The sequence below is a fragment of the Curcuma longa genome, chromosome 5, assembly GCF_044706935.1.
Source record: "Curcuma longa cultivar G26 ecotype Majalengka, Jawa Barat chromosome 5, ITB_CL_G26_1.1, whole genome shotgun sequence".
Classification (NCBI taxonomy): domain Eukaryota; kingdom Viridiplantae; phylum Streptophyta; class Magnoliopsida; order Zingiberales; family Zingiberaceae; genus Curcuma; species Curcuma longa.
Genome location: NC_133865.1, coordinates 4,129,186 through 4,147,315, shown reverse-complemented (window position 1 = coordinate 4,147,315; position 18,130 = coordinate 4,129,186). Strand labels below are relative to the sequence as shown.

At 42.9% G+C, this 18,130-nt stretch overlaps 1 protein-coding gene and 1 pseudogene across 1 annotated transcript; both read right to left on the bottom strand.

The window, feature by feature from the left end:
* Window positions 1–7,258: 7,258 nt before the first annotated feature.
* LOC141829717 (uncharacterized) lies at window positions 7,259–9,079 on the bottom strand. The gene has a single exon (XM_074717245.1). The coding sequence runs from the start codon at window positions 8,995–8,997 to the stop codon at window positions 7,381–7,383; it is 1,617 nt and encodes a 538-aa protein (XP_074573346.1). The 5' UTR covers window positions 8,998–9,079; the 3' UTR covers window positions 7,259–7,380.
* Window positions 9,080–11,020: 1,941 nt separating this feature from the next.
* On the bottom strand, window positions 11,021–12,801 carry LOC141829970 (uncharacterized; annotated as a pseudogene).
* Window positions 12,802–18,130: the final 5,329 nt, after the last annotated feature.

The window sequence follows — 18,130 nt, the reverse complement described above, 5'->3', positions numbered from 1 at the left end:
ATGAATATATAATGATAAATGACAAACTTTTCTTTTTTTTTAAGTAGACACAATGATCTTCATTGATTATTTTAAAACCATAAGTTAAAATAATTTTTTACTTTAGACTATAAATAGACTTTTTAAGTCTACACACTCTGCCCTCTTGGCATTCAGCAATGTAACCTTCTAGTTGTGTCATGCAGATTTTCTTGTCAAGCTATTTTTACATCCATATGATATAATTCTAAATCAAAAAATACTACTATAGCCAAAATAACACAAATTGACATAAATTTTATTAAAGGAGAAAATATCTCTTTAAAATCAATACTCTCTCGTTGGGTATAATATAATATTTTGCAACTAAACAAACTTTGTATCTATCAATCAATCCTTCTATTTTTCTCTTAATTTTAAGAATCTACTTATTTTCAATAGCCTTCTGGCCTGAAGGAAGATCAGCTAATTCTGAAACATGGTTATTTTTCATTGACTCTATTTTTTCAACCATTGTAACTTTTTACTTTTCTCTAACTGAGCATCTCAATACATCTTCAATAGTTTGAGATTTTCATTGTCAACTAGGAGAACCATTAAAGTCTCATTCTTAATGTCAAACATTTTTAAGGAATAATCTTACGACTACTTTTTGGTAGGTTAGACTGTTGAGATTTCAACTCATTAACTGGCAAATCATTCTCACTAGGTTGACTAGACTCAAACATCTTTGTGATACCTTGTTTGTTGATAAAGTATCATTCTTCTCCTCCTCTATTGTAAATAAAGGAATAATTTTATCGACGTCACCTCTCACTAGAGAGTTTCGAGAAAAACTGAATCTCTCAACTCTATTTCGGAAATGATTCTATCTTGTTGCTCACCAATGAAAATATAACCCTTAGAGGTATAAGAATACTTTATAAAGATACACCATTTACTCCTGGGTCCTAATTGTTTATATTTGTGAGTATTATTATAAATATCGGCAGCTAACTCCCAAAGTCTTAAATGACTTGAATCTAATTCTCTGCTTGTCCAACGTTCATAAGGGGTAGACAAAATAAATTTAGAAGACACTCGATTAAGTATATAGGTTGCTACTAATAATGCACCTCCCCAATAGAAAATTGACAAATTATCTTGAGCCATCATAGAACTAACTATATCTAGAAGAGTTCAATTTCTTCTTTCAACAATCTCATTTTGCTATGGAATTCCTCTGATTGTTAGTTGTCTGATTATTCTTTTATCATTATATATTATATTGAATTGATCAGACAAATATTAACCCTCACAGTCAGTGAGTAAGATTTTAACATTTTGATCTAATTAATTCTCAATCGTATTCAAATAATGTTTAAAATGATCTAATGCTTCATATTTATAAGAAATCAAATACATATGACTGAAATATATGAAATCATCAATAAATGTAATAAAATAGAAAGCTCCATGTCTAGTCTTCACATTCATTGGACCATAAATATCCGAATAGATTAATTGCAATGGTGATTCAACTTTAATAACCTTATCAAATGGTTTTCTAGTTGTTTTTCTAGAAAGATAATGTTCGCATACAGACAAATTAATTTTAGCATGAGCACCTAGTAGGCCCTCTTTGCCTAATCTATTCATCTGTTCTTGTCTGATATGTCCTAATCTAGTATGTCAAACTTTAACATTAATACCAACATCACTAGAAAGAGCAATATTTGAAAAACAACCATCAATTCCATAATTAATATCCGGTTCTATATCAAAAATCATAAAATCATTCGTTAAAAATCATATTCAATCAACATAGAATTAATAAAAAGTTCCACACATCTATTGAAAAAGTTCAAATAATATCCCAATTCAAGAAGACATGTAACAGAAATAAAATTCTATCGAATTTCAGGAGCATAAAGGACATCATGTAGAAATAATGTACGCTTACATAGCTTGAGTTTGATGTGCCTACTCATTTGACTTCAATCTTTGTATTGTTTCTCACATATATCCATTTATTATCAGCTGGTACCCAATGGTACTCTACTAAGTTTGTTGCTTCCGAATCTATAGTCCATAAAGAATAGGAATCAATTCACAACATTGAATTAGCAACATGATGCTCATAAATAGAAGACAAGTATAGATCTATTTTTTTCGGCTCGGTATATTCCCGAATAAAGTGGCTTTTTTGTCACAGTTATAACAAGTCATCTTACTTTTATGTTTTTGTTCATTCTTCTTCCCTTTGAATTTCTTCTTGTTGAGGCCCAGCCCAACAATAGTAAAGTACCAACCTCCTTTCCTTTTTTCCTTTCCTTTATAACCAATTTTCTTACTCTTGGATCTAGATGCACCAATAGAGCCTTCGGTTACAAAAGCTTGCCCAAAGATCCTTGTGTATTCAATTCTCTCTACCTTGAGTTCAACATGGCATGAAGCTTGCTCCCTAAACCCTTTAGCTCCTGAATCATATTCATCATTTTCCTCAGGTGTTAGGCCATGATGACATTCAAGCACTTTTTGTAGCTATTGAAGCTTGCTCAGGCTCACTTAACTGTATTTCTCTCTAAGGGCAACACAGAAAGCATGTGTCATTGAAAATTACTCATACTCACAAACCAAGTCCTCATTTATAAAACTAACTATGATTCTCTTAGCAGTAAAGTCCATCTTCTTCCATGTCTTATAGGCATTAAGATCATATTTGTGTTGTAGGACCATATGCAAGTTCTTCCATAACTTGATTGACAACTTCAAGAACTTCCTATTCCTCAGAACATGTTACATATTGAGGTGTCATGTAGTTATCTTTATTCAATTTCTCTCATTTATTAAACTCAGCTATGATATTCTTAGAAGCCATAATTTAATATAAACAAATACATTGTTTAGCAATTCAATGTAATCCATATGATTTGGTTTACAAAATCAAGTGATAATTATGTTTCCACTCATCATTCGTACGATTAAATTTAACCAACAATATTGTTCAATTACATTATACACAACACATCAAATTTATAATAAATTGAATAAATCATTTATAATAAACATGATATTAACACATAATATCCACCCAACTCTAGGAAAAAAGATAGATCATCACTACTCTTATTAGGACTGACACTAGTACAATAGTAGCTAACGTAATCCTTATCTCTCTAGGCTCATCATGGGCAATGGTCTCAGGATCAACACTCTCTAGGATCCCCCTCATGGGCATCCACATCCTCCTGAAGAGTGATAGGATATTGAGGCTCATCACAACTCTCATTCGGATCCAGCTCGGGATCCTCCTCAATCTCATCGGAATCCTCACAAGGAGGTGGTACATCATTAGTTGTATGGTTTACATGACAAACTCTATGATCAACTCCACATATATGATGCACCCCTCATATTGCCCCCATATGTGGTGTGCTACTTCGTTGAGATGTTTCAAAAGTGATCAAACCAAGGTCCAAATCCAGTAATTGTCTATGATAGAAAAATCCTGATACTCGAGCCTCCTAATAACCTATCAAGCCTCTTAATATACCCTCTTACTCCATAAGAAGGGTTGTACACTATTCCTTGGACAACCTCCCTCAATTCATTTCATCATACATCACAATAAGTCATAATGTGTATAATTCGAGCCATCTGAAATTGAAATCAATAAAGTCAATACAAAATTGACAAATCAGTATCAAATTTGGCTCAAAATCATTCGAGGTAAGCATAGAACCAACACACAAGAACACACAAGCAATCAATAGGCATAGAAATTTTTTTACAAAATTTTCAAGCTCGAGAAAAAAATATTTTTTTCCTTATTTAAACTTAATTTTCACAATGAAAATTAAATTTAAAATACATAAACAATTCAAAAAAATTTAAAAATACTGAAAAATCAATAAAAATAATAATCTAACCCGACTCATGACCTTCACACACTCACACACATCGTCGATTGATGCGCCATCACTGTGAAGACACTTCGTCTTCAACCTCCATCCCTCCTCTATTTTTGATCTTTCGAACAGATTTACAAGTATACTTCTTCTGCAAAAAGGTGGAATCCGCCACCTTAGCGGCCCCACACGGTCGGCCCCACGATCATCTGTGAGGAGGTAAATCGAGAAACTGCAATTGGTCACGACGCAGGAGGGTATTGCCTGGCTTCGCCAGAATTCGAACCCTTGCCCTCTTCTGCAAGTCTGCTACGTCGTAACCAACTTAGCTATGCCTCGGGGGCTACAAGTATACTTCGAGACCACACAACTTGGTCATTGTACATTGATTTTCTACAAATGATATATCATTGGAAAGGGAATTTATAGCACTGCACATAGTATCAAACCATTTTTCAAAACGACTACTAGACAAAAAATATGGGCTCCTAAATTACCAAGTTTGATCCACTTCATCAAAACTTTGATGAATTTTAATTCATCAACCGAGCATCAATTTGCAATGAAACATTCTAGATTTCTAATACATGTTATAAGGAATCTTCATTAGCTTTCTCAAGGTCTGATTCTAACAATAATACAGAATTTGAACCTTGCAATCATCATGAACAAAACACTCGTATATGAAAAAAAAATGCATATCATTCACAAACGAATATGCCAAACATTAAAACATGGTCTATCAAACAAGAATCATGCATTCAACCATGCTCTTATAGCAAATGTTGAAAAAAATTGATCAGTTGCTCTCTCGGAACACAAAAAGAAAAAAGGTAAAACTCACAAAGAGTGATGTCCCTTGTTGTTTGTGCCTAGCATCTTAAGGATGAATACAATGAATCAACTCTTTTTTTAGAGCTAAAATTCTCATCTCGAACATTCTCTATTTTTATATCTTTATTATACTCCTTCTCTGGATGTATATATAATGTTGAAGAGAAGGAAAAAATTTCCTCCAAAAACTACCCACTCTTGCTTATTCATGTCAGGGATAATAACTCGCATGCTCATATGTAGTCTTGGGAAGTTATCCCACTTGCAAGAGCCCTACAGTTGACTTCTATGACTAATCGTCCAATTCCAACACTTTTGATATTATAGTTGATTTCAACTTTACATAGAGTTGCTTAAAGATCTCGACTGATTAATTCCTGGTTTGGTTTATTTTTATTTCATTGTGTTTTCGTTTTGTTTTATATGCTATTTTACTGATATAATTTTTCCTATATATAACAAAAATACTATAAATAAATAAATTTGATGAATTTCTTAGTTATTCTGATTATATAGTTTTTAGGTCTTTTTTATTATACTATCATCAAGTGGGGGTGCCTCCTAGTGTACGAGAATTACACTCCCAGGGCATAACAAATCCAATAAATAAATCGTTGTCAGTCTAGCAAATAGATCGGTGGAGGTTGGGGTTGGTTGCATTCACAAGGCCAACATCGCAGTCATGGGGACCGAGATAAAGGATGAGTTGATTAAGATGGAGGCGACATTGCACCACTCAAGGGAGGAGCACGAGGGAATTGACTCAGCCGTTGGAAAAACTCCTTGAGGTCAATGCCCCCATTGAGGGCCTCCTAGAGAGGTCCTAGAGGTCGATGGGAATGCACCTCATGGAGAGGAGTCCAAGGGATACACATCACGGAGAGGAGTCCAAGAGACACACCTCCTTTATAACTGTTTATTACTACAAGTCTCAGTCTACGTAAAGACTCACACGTACTCAAGCTTGTGCTCCCGAGTCCTCGACTTCCAAGCGACCCAACAAACAAGGCACTCAGACTCGAGTGCCTGAGTGCTCCCGAGTCCACAGGTACTCTAGTGCTCAAGCAGTTTGACAAGTCGAGATATTTGACCAGCTCGACAAGTTGTTAGGTCGGTTGGTTGACATACACCTATCAACACAAAATGCACTAAATGTATCTAAGGTATATTCTTTTACATCGACACATTAGTTCAATTTAGTAATATACATGTGTAGATAAACTCAAGAAAATCTTAGGAAACCTTAATTGAACAACAATAATCGATTGGTATACCTTAAATGTACAGATTTGGTTTTAATAGTCGACTGATGTCTAATGACAATCGACTATTAATAAACAGTCGAGCATCGTAATTGATTAAAAATTATTTTGTGCCCGACTTCAAGATTAACAATCAATTGTTGTAAATCAACAGTCAACTAATGATTGTAGTCAAACCAGCTAATCGATTATGTATTAGACTTCAAGGCCAACAGTCAATTGCTCTGAATCAATGGTTGATTGACGGCGATAGTTGAGCCGGCTAATCAATATAAAATCAACTCTATGTCCAACCCTATAACTAGTAGTTGATTGCTGGAAGCACTATAACCATGCAGTCGATTAAACAACTAAACAACAGTCGATTGGTAACATTAATCAAGCTCCCCAATCAATTATGGTCCGTTTTGTTCGTAATTTGTAGAGTATCAGTCGACTAACCGAATCGATTGATGGCTGGTAAATTAGGATTTTGTGGCAATTTTCATGAAGAGTTATAGTTATCAAAAATTATTATTGTTTTTCATCATTCTTCATGGAAAAACACGAAGAATTGGAAACTAGCACATATCCTAGGTGTTTCTTCTCTCTTTTCTTGACAAATAAAAGATTGTTGTATGTCTAGCTAGCCTAAAACATTGAAATCGACGAAAATCATAACATTATCATTATAGAAATCGACAAAACAATCTCTCCCTCTGATACCACTTGAAAGGATTCTTTTTCTAACCTGAATTCTTAAATATAATCGATTCAACAATTCAGAAAATATGTTGATCTAGTTATATTGAAATCTACAATAGCAGTTAAATACTAAATAAATATGACTTGAATATAGCGGAATCTCTATCCTCTCTGAACCGTCCATGAAATCCAGATCCTGCAAAAGAAGAAGAATAGAAGACGCGATTTCCATAGAAATTATGATGACGATATTGTAATCTCATCACTAATTGATAGCAAAGAAATCTATCAAAATATTTAATCATATGAGGACCATGCTCTATTTATAACAAACTCAATCTATAATTAGTTCATCAATAATAATGATATGGATCCACGAATTCTACAAATGTAAATCCACATCTAATTACATAAATTCTCGATAATCATTAATTAGATATTATTTTATGAATTTATATATGTAATGACATAAATCCGTATAAAATCCAAAATATTGCTCATGCACTTGTTCAGTGAAAAAATAGGCAAGGAGACAAATTCGTTGCACAAATTAAATACAAAATCAAAGTGTTCGGATGTGCTTTAATTGATAAGAATGACATAAACAAGTTAAAGATGAAGAACGTTTGCTGATGAGCGGCTGTGAAGATCATCATTTATGTACACGTTAATTGCTTGATAACGTCAACAAACGCACGAAGCCTCTTTAATCGCTCGTTCTTGCTGTCTGTTTAGGCGGTGGTGGAAGAAGGGTGATCTGCATTGGCCGTGCCGCAGCCGTCTTGTATCAGCTCGAGCTCCTTTTGGCGGAGAAGCAGCAGCATGCGGTCGTTCTCGAGGCACAGGCGCTCGTTTTCCAGCTTCGTGCGCTCCATCTCGCGCTCTTTGTTGGTGCAGAAGCGGAGCCACTTGAAGCGCTGCCGCTCGAGCTGGAAGGCGCGGCACTGGAACGCCACCCGCTGCTCCTCCAACTCCGCGGCCTTCTTCCGCAGCCACTGCCGTTGATTCTGCTGCTGTTCGCCTCCACCGGTCGCCGGCATGGCCGCCATCAGCTCCGTCCGCAGCTGCTGCATTGTGCCGGACTGCGACGAGAGGGTCAGGGAAAGCGGAGGCGACGCCGACATCTGGGACGACGCCCTCCTCTGCTTCTTTCCTGGCACCACGAATTCTTTACTGTCTTCGTCCTCCTCCCCTTCGTCGTGCTTCTGCGGGTGGTGACGGCACTTGTGGTGATTGCCGTCTCCCAAATCCTCGTCGTCCTCGTAGTCTTCGACGTCAAAGTCGTCCTCGTCCTCGCTGTCGACGTCGTCGTCGTCGTCCACTTCCTCGCCCATCATCATCCCCTCTTCGTCGGCGGCTGTCGGCGCCGTCATGGCTCGGCTAGCGACCACGCCCGTCGCGTCGGAGCGGCTTCCCTGAGGGTGGTGGAAACAGAGTTGTCGCTGCTGAGGATCCTGATGCGGCGGCGGGGGCACCTGCTGAGGCGGTGGCAGCGGTGCATTGGCCACGGCTGTGCAGGAGCCACCGCCTCCGGCGTGGTGGTAGGCGCACATTTCGCGAAAGAAGAGGTGCTTGGAATTGAGGAGCTTCCGCGCTTCCTCTTTGGCCTTCGGGGAGAGGTGGTCCATGGTGTCGAGCAGAGCCTGGTTCTCCACAACGCGGCAGGCCGTGCCCTTTCCGAGCAAATCGTTCACCCGCTTGTATCGTTTGTTGAGGTCGTTGAACTTGTCCTCGCACTGCTGCGGCGACACCGAAAACCCTTTCTCCATCATCGCCCGAGACACTGACTTCCACTTCCCCTTCTTCTGCAGCAGCGCAGCCGCCGCCCCCGCCTTACTCTTCCCCTTACCCGCCACCGCTTGCTGCTGCTCGCTCTCAGCTCCACCGCCGCCGTCGTCGCCGACGCGATACACCACCTGGATGAGCAATCTCACCATGTTGTCCGTCCACTTCATCCTCTGCCACAGCGATGCCGCCGGCGGCTGTTGAGTCAGCGACCGCCGTGCCGCCGGGTCGTCCGCCGGTTCAGCCTCGCCGTACCCGGGCTCCTCCTCGGAGCTCAACACCGGCTGCTGTTGCGTTTGCGCAGGGGGCTGCTGCTTGTCCCGCGCGAACGGGGACAAGTATGGACCGCGACGGCCTAATGGGCGATGCTCTGCCACGTCGCCGGCGGCCTGGAAATGAAGCATGTGGTGCGCTTGCTGCTGCGCCAGCTGATGATGAAGCTTTGGCTGCTGATGCATCTGCTGTTGGTGCGGATGCAGCGAAATCTCCAACCCAAGCAACCCCCCCGAGTCCATGTTGCTCGGCATCATGTCTTCCGGCATCCCATTCCCCCCATGTTCCATCCTCTCCTTTCTCTCTTTCTCTCTTTCTCTCCAAATCTATCTTCTACGGCATGTCCTCTGCGCCAGCTCATCCATGAAGGAATACGACATGAACGCGCATATCGTACAGCTCTTAATCCCTCACCTCGGCAGATAGACAAAAAAAAAATCAGACTTAAGAAAGGCGTAGACCAATTAAGATACCACGAGCCGACGCCGGTTAACAGCTCTCGTCACTGTCCTCCTCCGGGGCGTGGAGTGGTGGGTGCCGCCGGTTTCAGCGAAGCATGGTGGATTGAAACCCCAGTCGCATGTTTTCCCCCTTCCTGTGGGTCGCAAAAACAAAGCAACCGATGCGTTGCGCCGCACAGCGAACACGCTCCGCCGTGCAACCATTGGCTGGCCCTGGAGGAGCAACCAATGCGGTCAGAGTGAGGATTGGGAATGGAGCGAAGATTTGTCTGTGAGAGGGCAGCTGCGAGGTGCGAGAAAGCGGTTGGGTGGGGCTGCACGGGAAAGAAGTTGCCCATGGTTTTGGTCACAGGTTGCAGAAAGAAGGGGGTTTTGATGGTGGTGGATTCCATTGACTATGTGTATGTACGAACGTGAAGTTATTACCATGCGCCATTCTGCTTCTGCTTTGCGCGAATATCAAGGCCTAGCGACGAACCTTTGCTGTTTAATTATCTATAATTAAAAAAAATCAAATCAAATCAACAGAATGTTTCAATTTATTTAGATGGTTAAAAGGAAAATCAAAAAATTATAATATCTGATGAGTGGAAGTATATTACTTCAACGTGTCATGCAGCGATTAAAGTCATAATAAATTATCAATCAAAGAAACGTCAAGTAAGATCCAGAGATAAGAGTTTAGAGCAACTCAAACTAGATCTCGGTGCCAATCTCAACTCTATCTCGATCTTGAGCACAAACCTCCCTATGCCCTGGTCTCAAGCACCGACCTCAACTTAATCTTGATCTCGAACACAAACTTCGGTTATGCCTTGGTCTCAGATGCCGACTTCAGTTCTATCTTAATCTCAAACACAGATCTCGACTATGCCCTAGTCTCAGATGCCGACCTTAGCCACACTTTGGTCTCTTTTTGACCATTCCCGGATTGAGCCTATACGGCCGACTCATATGCAGGATTACGAAACCTAAAGATCATTTTCTCCTCGAAAAACAGGAGAACATCCCAAAGACATTAGCGATAAGAGCGTGTATCTCGGAACTAATCATAAAAGGTCACACATATCTCGAAATATACCATAAACGAAGGTGTCCATTTCGGATAATAAGCACATTGATAGCTCTATACAAGTATGCACACGTATAAAATCCTAATTTTCCTAATCTCATAATATCCTTCCTCGCAAAACTCTAACTTGAGCATCGGAGTGGTTTTTCGAAATTCGTCTCCGGTGTCATTCTAACTCTCTTTTGGAGTATTTTTCAGGTCTCTTCACACTTTCTGACGACTATCTTCGAGGAGCATGTACATCAATCCATTCGTTGATCGATGACTTGACCATTTATGATATTTGGCCAGAATAAATTGATGTCGTCTATGAAAAATCTGAGCTAAGATACTACGATGGTTAACACCGAAAGAACTAATGAGAACCATGATTCCGCTAGCAAAAAAAACTGCAACAAAGTAATAGTCATGACTCTAGAAAAGATCAATGAATTGATCTCCAAGCAATGTTAAAGATGCTACAACAACACCCACTATTGCAGCCCTCGCCTCTGAGGCCCCTCCTCTCTCACATGGCAGACCCTTTCCACCTAGTAGAGTGCCACCATCATTGGTAGGGGGCATACCAATTATAGACTCCCGTAACGAAGAAACAATCCTTCCCGATGAAGATTCACATGAATCAAGAACAAGGAGGCCTTCCCGTGATCGCAAAGGGAAGGCGACAACCGCTAATGAAGTAAGCATACAAAGAATGCCCTTTTCTAAAAAAATTCTCAAACAAGAGTTACCCTCGCATTTTTGGCAACCGAATTAGGGGAGTACCGTCAGATTTGTTCGGATGTGCTTTAATTGATAAGAATGACATAAACAAGTTAAAGATGAAGAACGTTTGCTGATGAGCGGCTGTGAAGATCATCATTTATGTACACGTTAATTGCTTGATAACGTCAACAAACGCACGAAGCCTCTTTAATTCCGTCAGCGCTCGTTCTTGCTGTCTGTTTAGGCGGTGGTGGAAGAAGGGTGATCTGCATTGGCCGTGCCGCAGCCGTCTTGTATCAGCTCGAGCTCCTTTTGGCGGAGAAGCAGCAGCATGCGGTCGTTCTCGAGGCACAGGCGCTCGTTTTCCAGCTTCGTGCGCTCCATCTCGCGCTCTTTGTTGGTGCAGAAGCGGAGCCACTTGAAGCGCTGCCGCTCGAGCTGGAAGGCGCGGCACTGGAACGCCACCCGCTGCTCCTCCAACTCCGCGGCCTTCTTCCGCAGCCACTGCCGTTGATTCTGCTGCTGTTCGCCTCCACCGGTCGCCGGCATGGCCGCCATCAGCTCCGTCCGCAGCTGCTGCATTGTGCCGGACTGCGACGAGAGGGTCAGGGAAAGCGGAGGCGACGCCGACATCTGGGACGACGCCCTCCTCTGCTTCTTTCCTGGCACCACGAACTCTTTACTGTCTTCGTCCTCCTCCCCTTCGTCGTGCTTCTGCGGGTGGTGACGGCACTTGTGGTGATTGCCGTCTCCCAAATCCTCGTCGTCCTCGTAGTCTTCGACGTCAAAGTCGTCCTCGTCCTCGCTGTCGACGTCATCGTCGTCGTCCACTTCTTCGCCCATCATCAGCCCCTCTTCGTCGGCGGCTGTCGGCGCCGTCATGGCTCGGCTAGCGACCACGCCCGTCGCGTCGGAGCGGCTGCCCTGAGGGTGGTGGAAACAGAGTTGTCGCTGCTGAGGATCCTGATGCGGCGGCGGGGGCACCTGCTGAGGCGGTGGCAGCGGTGCATTGGCCGCCGCTGTGCAGGAGCCACCGCCTCCGGCGTGGTGGTAGGCGCACATTTCGCGAAAGAAGAGGTGCTTGGAATTGAGGAGCTTCCGCGCTTCCTCTTTGGCCTTCGGGGAGAGGTGGTCCATGGTATCGAGCAGAGCCTGGTTCTCCACAACGCGGCAGGCCGTGCCCTTTCCGAGCAAGTCGTTCACCCGCTTGTATCGTTTGTTGAGGTCGTTGAACTTGTCCTCACACTGCTGCGGCGACACCGAAAACCCTTTCTCCATCATCGCCCGAGACACCGACTTCCACTTCCCCTTCTTCTGCAGCAGCGCCGCTGCCGCCCCCGCCTTACTCTTCCCCTTACCCGCCACCGCTTGCTGCTGCTCGCTCTCAGCTCCGCCGCCGCCGTCGTCGCCGACGCGATACACCACCTGGATGAGCAATCTCACCATGCTGTCCGTCCACTTCATCCTCTGCCACAGCGACGCCGCCGGCGGCTGTTGAGCCAGCGACCGCCGTGCCGCCGGGTCGTCCGCCAGTTCAGCCTCGCCGTATCCGGGCTCCTCCTCGGAGCTCAACACCGGCTGCTGTTGCGTTTGCGCAGGGGGCTGCTGCTTGTCCCGCGCGAACGGGGCAAGTATTGACCGCGACGGCCTAATGGGCGATGCTCTGCCACGTCGCCGGCGGCCTGGAAATGAAGCATGTGGTGCGCTTGCTGTTGCGCCAGCTGATGATGAAGCTTTGGCTGCTGATGCATCTGCTGTTGGTGCGGATGCAGCGAAATCTCCAACCCAAGCAACCCCCCCGAGTCCATGTTGCTCGGCATCATGTCTTCCGGCATCCCATTCCCCCCATGTTCCATCCTCTCCTTTCTCTCTTTCTTCTTTCTCTCCAAATCTATCTTCTACGGCATGTCCTCTGCGCCAGCTCATCCATGAAGGAATACGACATGAACGCGCATATCGTACAGCTCTTAATCCCTCACCTCGGCAGATAGACAAAAAAAAATCAGACTTAAGAAAGGCGTAGACCAATTAAGATACCACGAGCCGACGCCGGTTAACCGCTCTCGTCACTGTCCTCCTCCGGGGCGTGGAGTGGTGGGTGCCGCCGGTTTCAGCGAAGCATGGTGGATTGAAACCCCAGTCGCATGTTTTCCCCCCTTCCTGTGGGTCGCAAAAACAAAGCAACCCGATGCGTTGCGCCGCACAGCGAACACGCTCCGCCGTGCAACGATTGGCTGGCCCTGGAGGAATTACCAACGCGGTCAGAGTGAGGATGGGGAATGGAGCGAAGATTTGTCAGTGAGAGGGCAGCTGCGAGGTGCGAGAAAGCGGTTGGGTGGGGCTGCAGGGGGAAGAAGTTGCCCATGGTTTTGGTCACAGGTTGCAGAAAGAAGGGGGTTTTGATGGTGGTGGATTCCATTGACTATGTGTATGTACGAACGTGAAGTTATTACCATGCGCCATTCTGCTTCTGCTTTGCGCGAATATCAAGGCCTAGCGACGAACCTTTGTTGTTTAATTATCTATAATTAAAAAAAAATCAAATCAAATCAACAGATGGTTAAAAGGAAAATAAAAAATATATAATATCTGATGTCAACAGATGGTTAAAAGGAAAATAAAAAATATATAATACTGATGTGGTGGAAATATATTATTTCGATGTCATAAGGGGATTAAAATTATAATGAACTGTCAATCAAAAAGACGTCAAATAAGATCTAGAAATAAGAGTTTTAGTTCCCGGGATAATGGTGCAACGGTAGGACATTCGGGTTATAATTCAGGGACCCGCGATTCGATCCCCAGCTACGGCGTATTTGTAGGATTTTTCCTCCAAATGGGGAACGCAATCAATCAAAGGATGATGGGCATCTGGATTGACCACCGTATGCGCTTCCCGATTTACCCTGGTGGTCGGTGGGAAACTTCCGTGGGACCGGATCGACCACCCCCAGAGATGTGGCTACTGGGATTATCATTTTTTTTAGAAATAAGAGTTTTAAATTTATCTCCGAGGCATAGCTGAGTTGGTTACGACGTAGCAGACTTGCAGAAGAGGGCAAGGGTTTGAATCCTGACGAAGTCAGGCAATACCCTCTTGTGTCATGACCAACTGCAGTTTCTCGATTTACCTCCTCACAGATGGTCGTGGGCCCGACCGTATAGGACCGCTAAGGTGACGAATTCTACCTTTTGCAGAAGATATAAGAGTTTTAAATTTACTGTGAACCCGAGCAATTCAAACTAGAGCTCGATTACATCTTGATCTCGGGTGTCAATCTCAACACCATCTTGATCTTGAGCACAAACCTCGCCTATGCCTTGATCTCGGACACCGACCTCAGCTCAATCTCGGTCTTGAACACAAACCTCGGTTATGTCCTGGTCTCAAATGCCGACTTCAGTTTTATCTTAATCTCAAACATAGATCTCGACTATGTCCTAGTCTCAGATGCCGACCTTAGCCACACTTTGATCTCTTTTCAACCATTCCCGGCTTGAGCCTATACGACCGACTCATAGGCAGGATTACGAAACCTAAAGATCATTTTCTCCTTGAAAAATAGGAGAACATCCCAGAAGACATAAGCGATAGGAGCGCGTATCTCGGAACTAATCATAAAAGGTCACACATATCTCGAAACATACCATAAACGAAGGTGTCCATTTCGGATAATAAGCACATCGATAGCTCTATACAAGTATGCACACATATAAAATCCTAATTTTCCTAATCTCATAATCTCCTTCCTCTCGCAAAGCTCTAACTTGAGCATTGGAGTGGTTTTTCGAAATTTGTCCCCAGTGTCATTCTAACTCTCTTTTGGAGTGCTTTTCAGGTCTCTTCACATTTTCTGATGACTATTTTCGAGGAGCGTACACGTCAATCCATTCATTGATCGATGACTTAACCATCTATGATATTTAGCCAGAATAAATTGATGTCGTCTATGAAAAATCTGAGCTAAGATGCTACAATGGTTAACATCGAAAGAACTAATGACAACCATGGCTCCGCTAGCAAAAAAAGCTACGGCAAAGTAATAGTCACGAGGCTAGAAAAGATCAATGAATTGATCTCCAAGCAATGTTAAAGATGCTACAACAACACCCGCTATTGCAGCCCTCGCCTCTGGGGCTCCTCTCTCACATGGCAGACCCTTTCCACCTGGTAGAGTGCCACCGTCGTTGGTAGGGGGCATACCAATTATAGACTCCCTTAACGAAGAAACAATCCTTCCCGATGAAGATTCACATGAATCAAGAACAAGGAGGCCTTCCCGTGATCGCAAAGGGAAGGTGACAACCGCTGATGAAGTAAGCATACAAAGAACACCCTTTTCTCTCGAACAAGAGTTACCTATTTTTGGCAAAATTAGGAGAGTACATGGGGTCGTCAGATTTGGAAGATCATCTATGGCACTTTGAGAATGTTGCCTTGCTGCACCAATACCCTGATAAATTTAAATGTCAAGCTTCCTAACCACATTATCCGATTCCGTCCAAAGGTGGTTCAGTCGCCTTCTCGCCTCTTCCATCAAATCCTTCACAAACTTCAAAGTTGCATTCCTGCATCAATTTGCAATAGGGTATCGAGACGCCTCAAATTTATTACCATGAAACAAAAACTTCAGGCACTTATTCGATCGAATCATTTAGGATGCCCCCTCGACTACTTTAAAGACTTAACTAGTGTCTTTTCCCAAGGTCTAGTAGATGGAGATTTCTTCAAATACAAAGAAACCCCCAGTAAATTATATAAGACTGTTGGAACATGCAGAGAAATACATACATCTAAAAGAAACCTAGCTCGCTCACAGAAGCGATGTCACAGCCGCCCCTTGATCAGATAAGAATCATTTTTAGCCTGCACTGATAAATAGGATGACACTACAACTCTTAGTTATGTCTCAACTCGACAAGAAGGATGTGCAGTGTAGGTTGTAGCCTTAGCTCTTGCTCCCATAGAAGTACTGAGTCAAACTCATCTAGAGAAGTGGTTTGGTTGTATATGTATCATCAGTCGTACACTCACGACACACAAGAATGTCGCCAACTCGCTCAAAAAATCAATCGAATCATAAAAGAACGACAGCAAAGAAGGAGGACTTCTCCGCCAATGGCCAAATGCTCGTCTATCAAGTATTCTTGGCGCGAGGACTCAGGAGGCCGGATGAATCAACACCGATCTAGTTCGGTCCCAAACCAAGAGGCAGAACCACTGCGACAGTGTTCTCCTAATCCATGCCTCGATCGCTGTAATGATTGCTAAGAGGATCGTCTAGACCATGATAAAAGTCATTGGTGTAACGCACTCCATCGTGACACCATCAATATAATCTTAGGTGGTCCGACTAACGGGGACTCCAACCAAGCACAGAAAGTCCATGGATGAAGATTGGAAAACTATAATATAGGCACCGAGAGAGACCAAGAGAAAGGTTCCATCATCAACTTTGGCCCGTGAGATCTAGAAGGGCTCTCTACTTTACATAATGATGCTTTGGCGATTCGTGTTGTTATAGCTAATTATGATGTGGCTAGAGTGTTTATAGATACAGGGAGATCCATCAATGTATAATTCAAAGAAGCCTTTGACCGGATGAAGATTGATTGAGAATAACTACGGTCTATATGCCGGCAGCTCTATTTGGATTCAATGGACATGAAATATTTAGTCGCTGGGTCAAATCAGTCTCTTCTTCTTCTTAGGCCAAGAGCCCTTGAGGCGAACTCGGAGCAACATCTTCACTGTGGTTGATGCCCCCTCCTCCTACAATGTTATTCTCAAAAGACCAACATTCAGTTCATTCAAAGCGGTGGTCTCTACATTTTATCAGAAACTAAAGTTCCTAGTAGCTGATTAAGTTAGCTCAGTCAATAGAGATCATGTTATTTTTAAAAAATGCTACACCACAATAGTTCGTATAGATCTTAAGAAGATGCGGAGAATCTCATAATGGAAGGTACACTCTTTACAAGAAGTGTCTGTCATGCGACTGCCACATGAAAAAGAACAAGCTCAGATCGTATCTGGCCAGCGTGATTGAGCCACTTAAATTGCGGCCAACTTGGCCCCAAGGCTTAAGGTAGGGTTGATCACTTATCTCATTCGGAATAATGATATTTTTGATCGGTCTCCTCATGAAATCACAGGAGTGGCGTCAATCATAATGGAACATCGACTGAACATCCTCTTGAAATCTTGACCAGTTCGATAAAAAAGCAACACTTCAGACCAGAACAAGCAAGGTAATTCATTGTGAAGTCACCAAGCTCTTAGAAGTCGGGCACATCTAAGAAGTTCAATTTCCATCGTGGCTAGCGAACGTAGTATTGGTGTCCAAGCTAGGAGGCAAATGACAAGTCTATATTGATTTTCGGTACCTCAATAAGGCATACCCCAATGACTGTTATCCACTCCCTAGAATTGACCAGCTAGTAGACTCAACTTCGAGATTAAAGCGAGCTCATATGTATGCTAGATGTGTATCAGGGATATCATCAAATACCTTTGGCTAAAAAAGATCAAGAAAAAGTTAGTTTTTTACCTCTGACGGGAATTTTTATTATAAGGTTATGTCTTTTGGGTTAAAGAATGCAAAACCTACCTATCAACGGCTTATGGTTTAGGTCTTTAAGTACTAGATAGGTTTCAACATCGAGGTGTACTTGGATGGCATATTGATCAAGTCGCCTCAAGCTAAGAGCCTTATCAATGATATCAAAGATGCATGCAGCACCTTACGAAAGTATGACCTCAAATTGAACCCGAGCAAGTATTTGTTCGACATGACGAGCGGTCGCTTCCTTGGCTATATCATCACCGAGAGAGAGATAGAGGTCAACCCTAAGAAAGTCCAAGCTTTGTAGAGTATGGCTACGTCACAAAACACCAAGGAGGTCCAGAGGTTGGTGCGACGAATCACTACATTGTCATGTTTCATATCACAATCAGCTGCGAAGAGTCTTCCATTCATCAAAATATTATGCAAATCTACTCAATTCGCCTAAGATGAGAAGTGTGAGCAAGCTTTTAGCGAACTAAAAATCTATCGAATGACCCTTCCCATTCTATCTAAGCCTATGGCAAGAGAACCTCTATGATTATAAATTATCTACTTCTGAAGGATCTCTTGACTCGGTCCTGGTGCGACAAGAGGGAAGCGTCCAACAACCTAT

Bases quoted from the DNA above. Each gene is read 5' to 3' on its own strand.
- LOC141829717 (XM_074717245.1), bottom strand. From the start codon at position 8,997: ATGGAACATGGGGGGAATGGGATGCCGGAAGACATGATGCCGAGCAAC.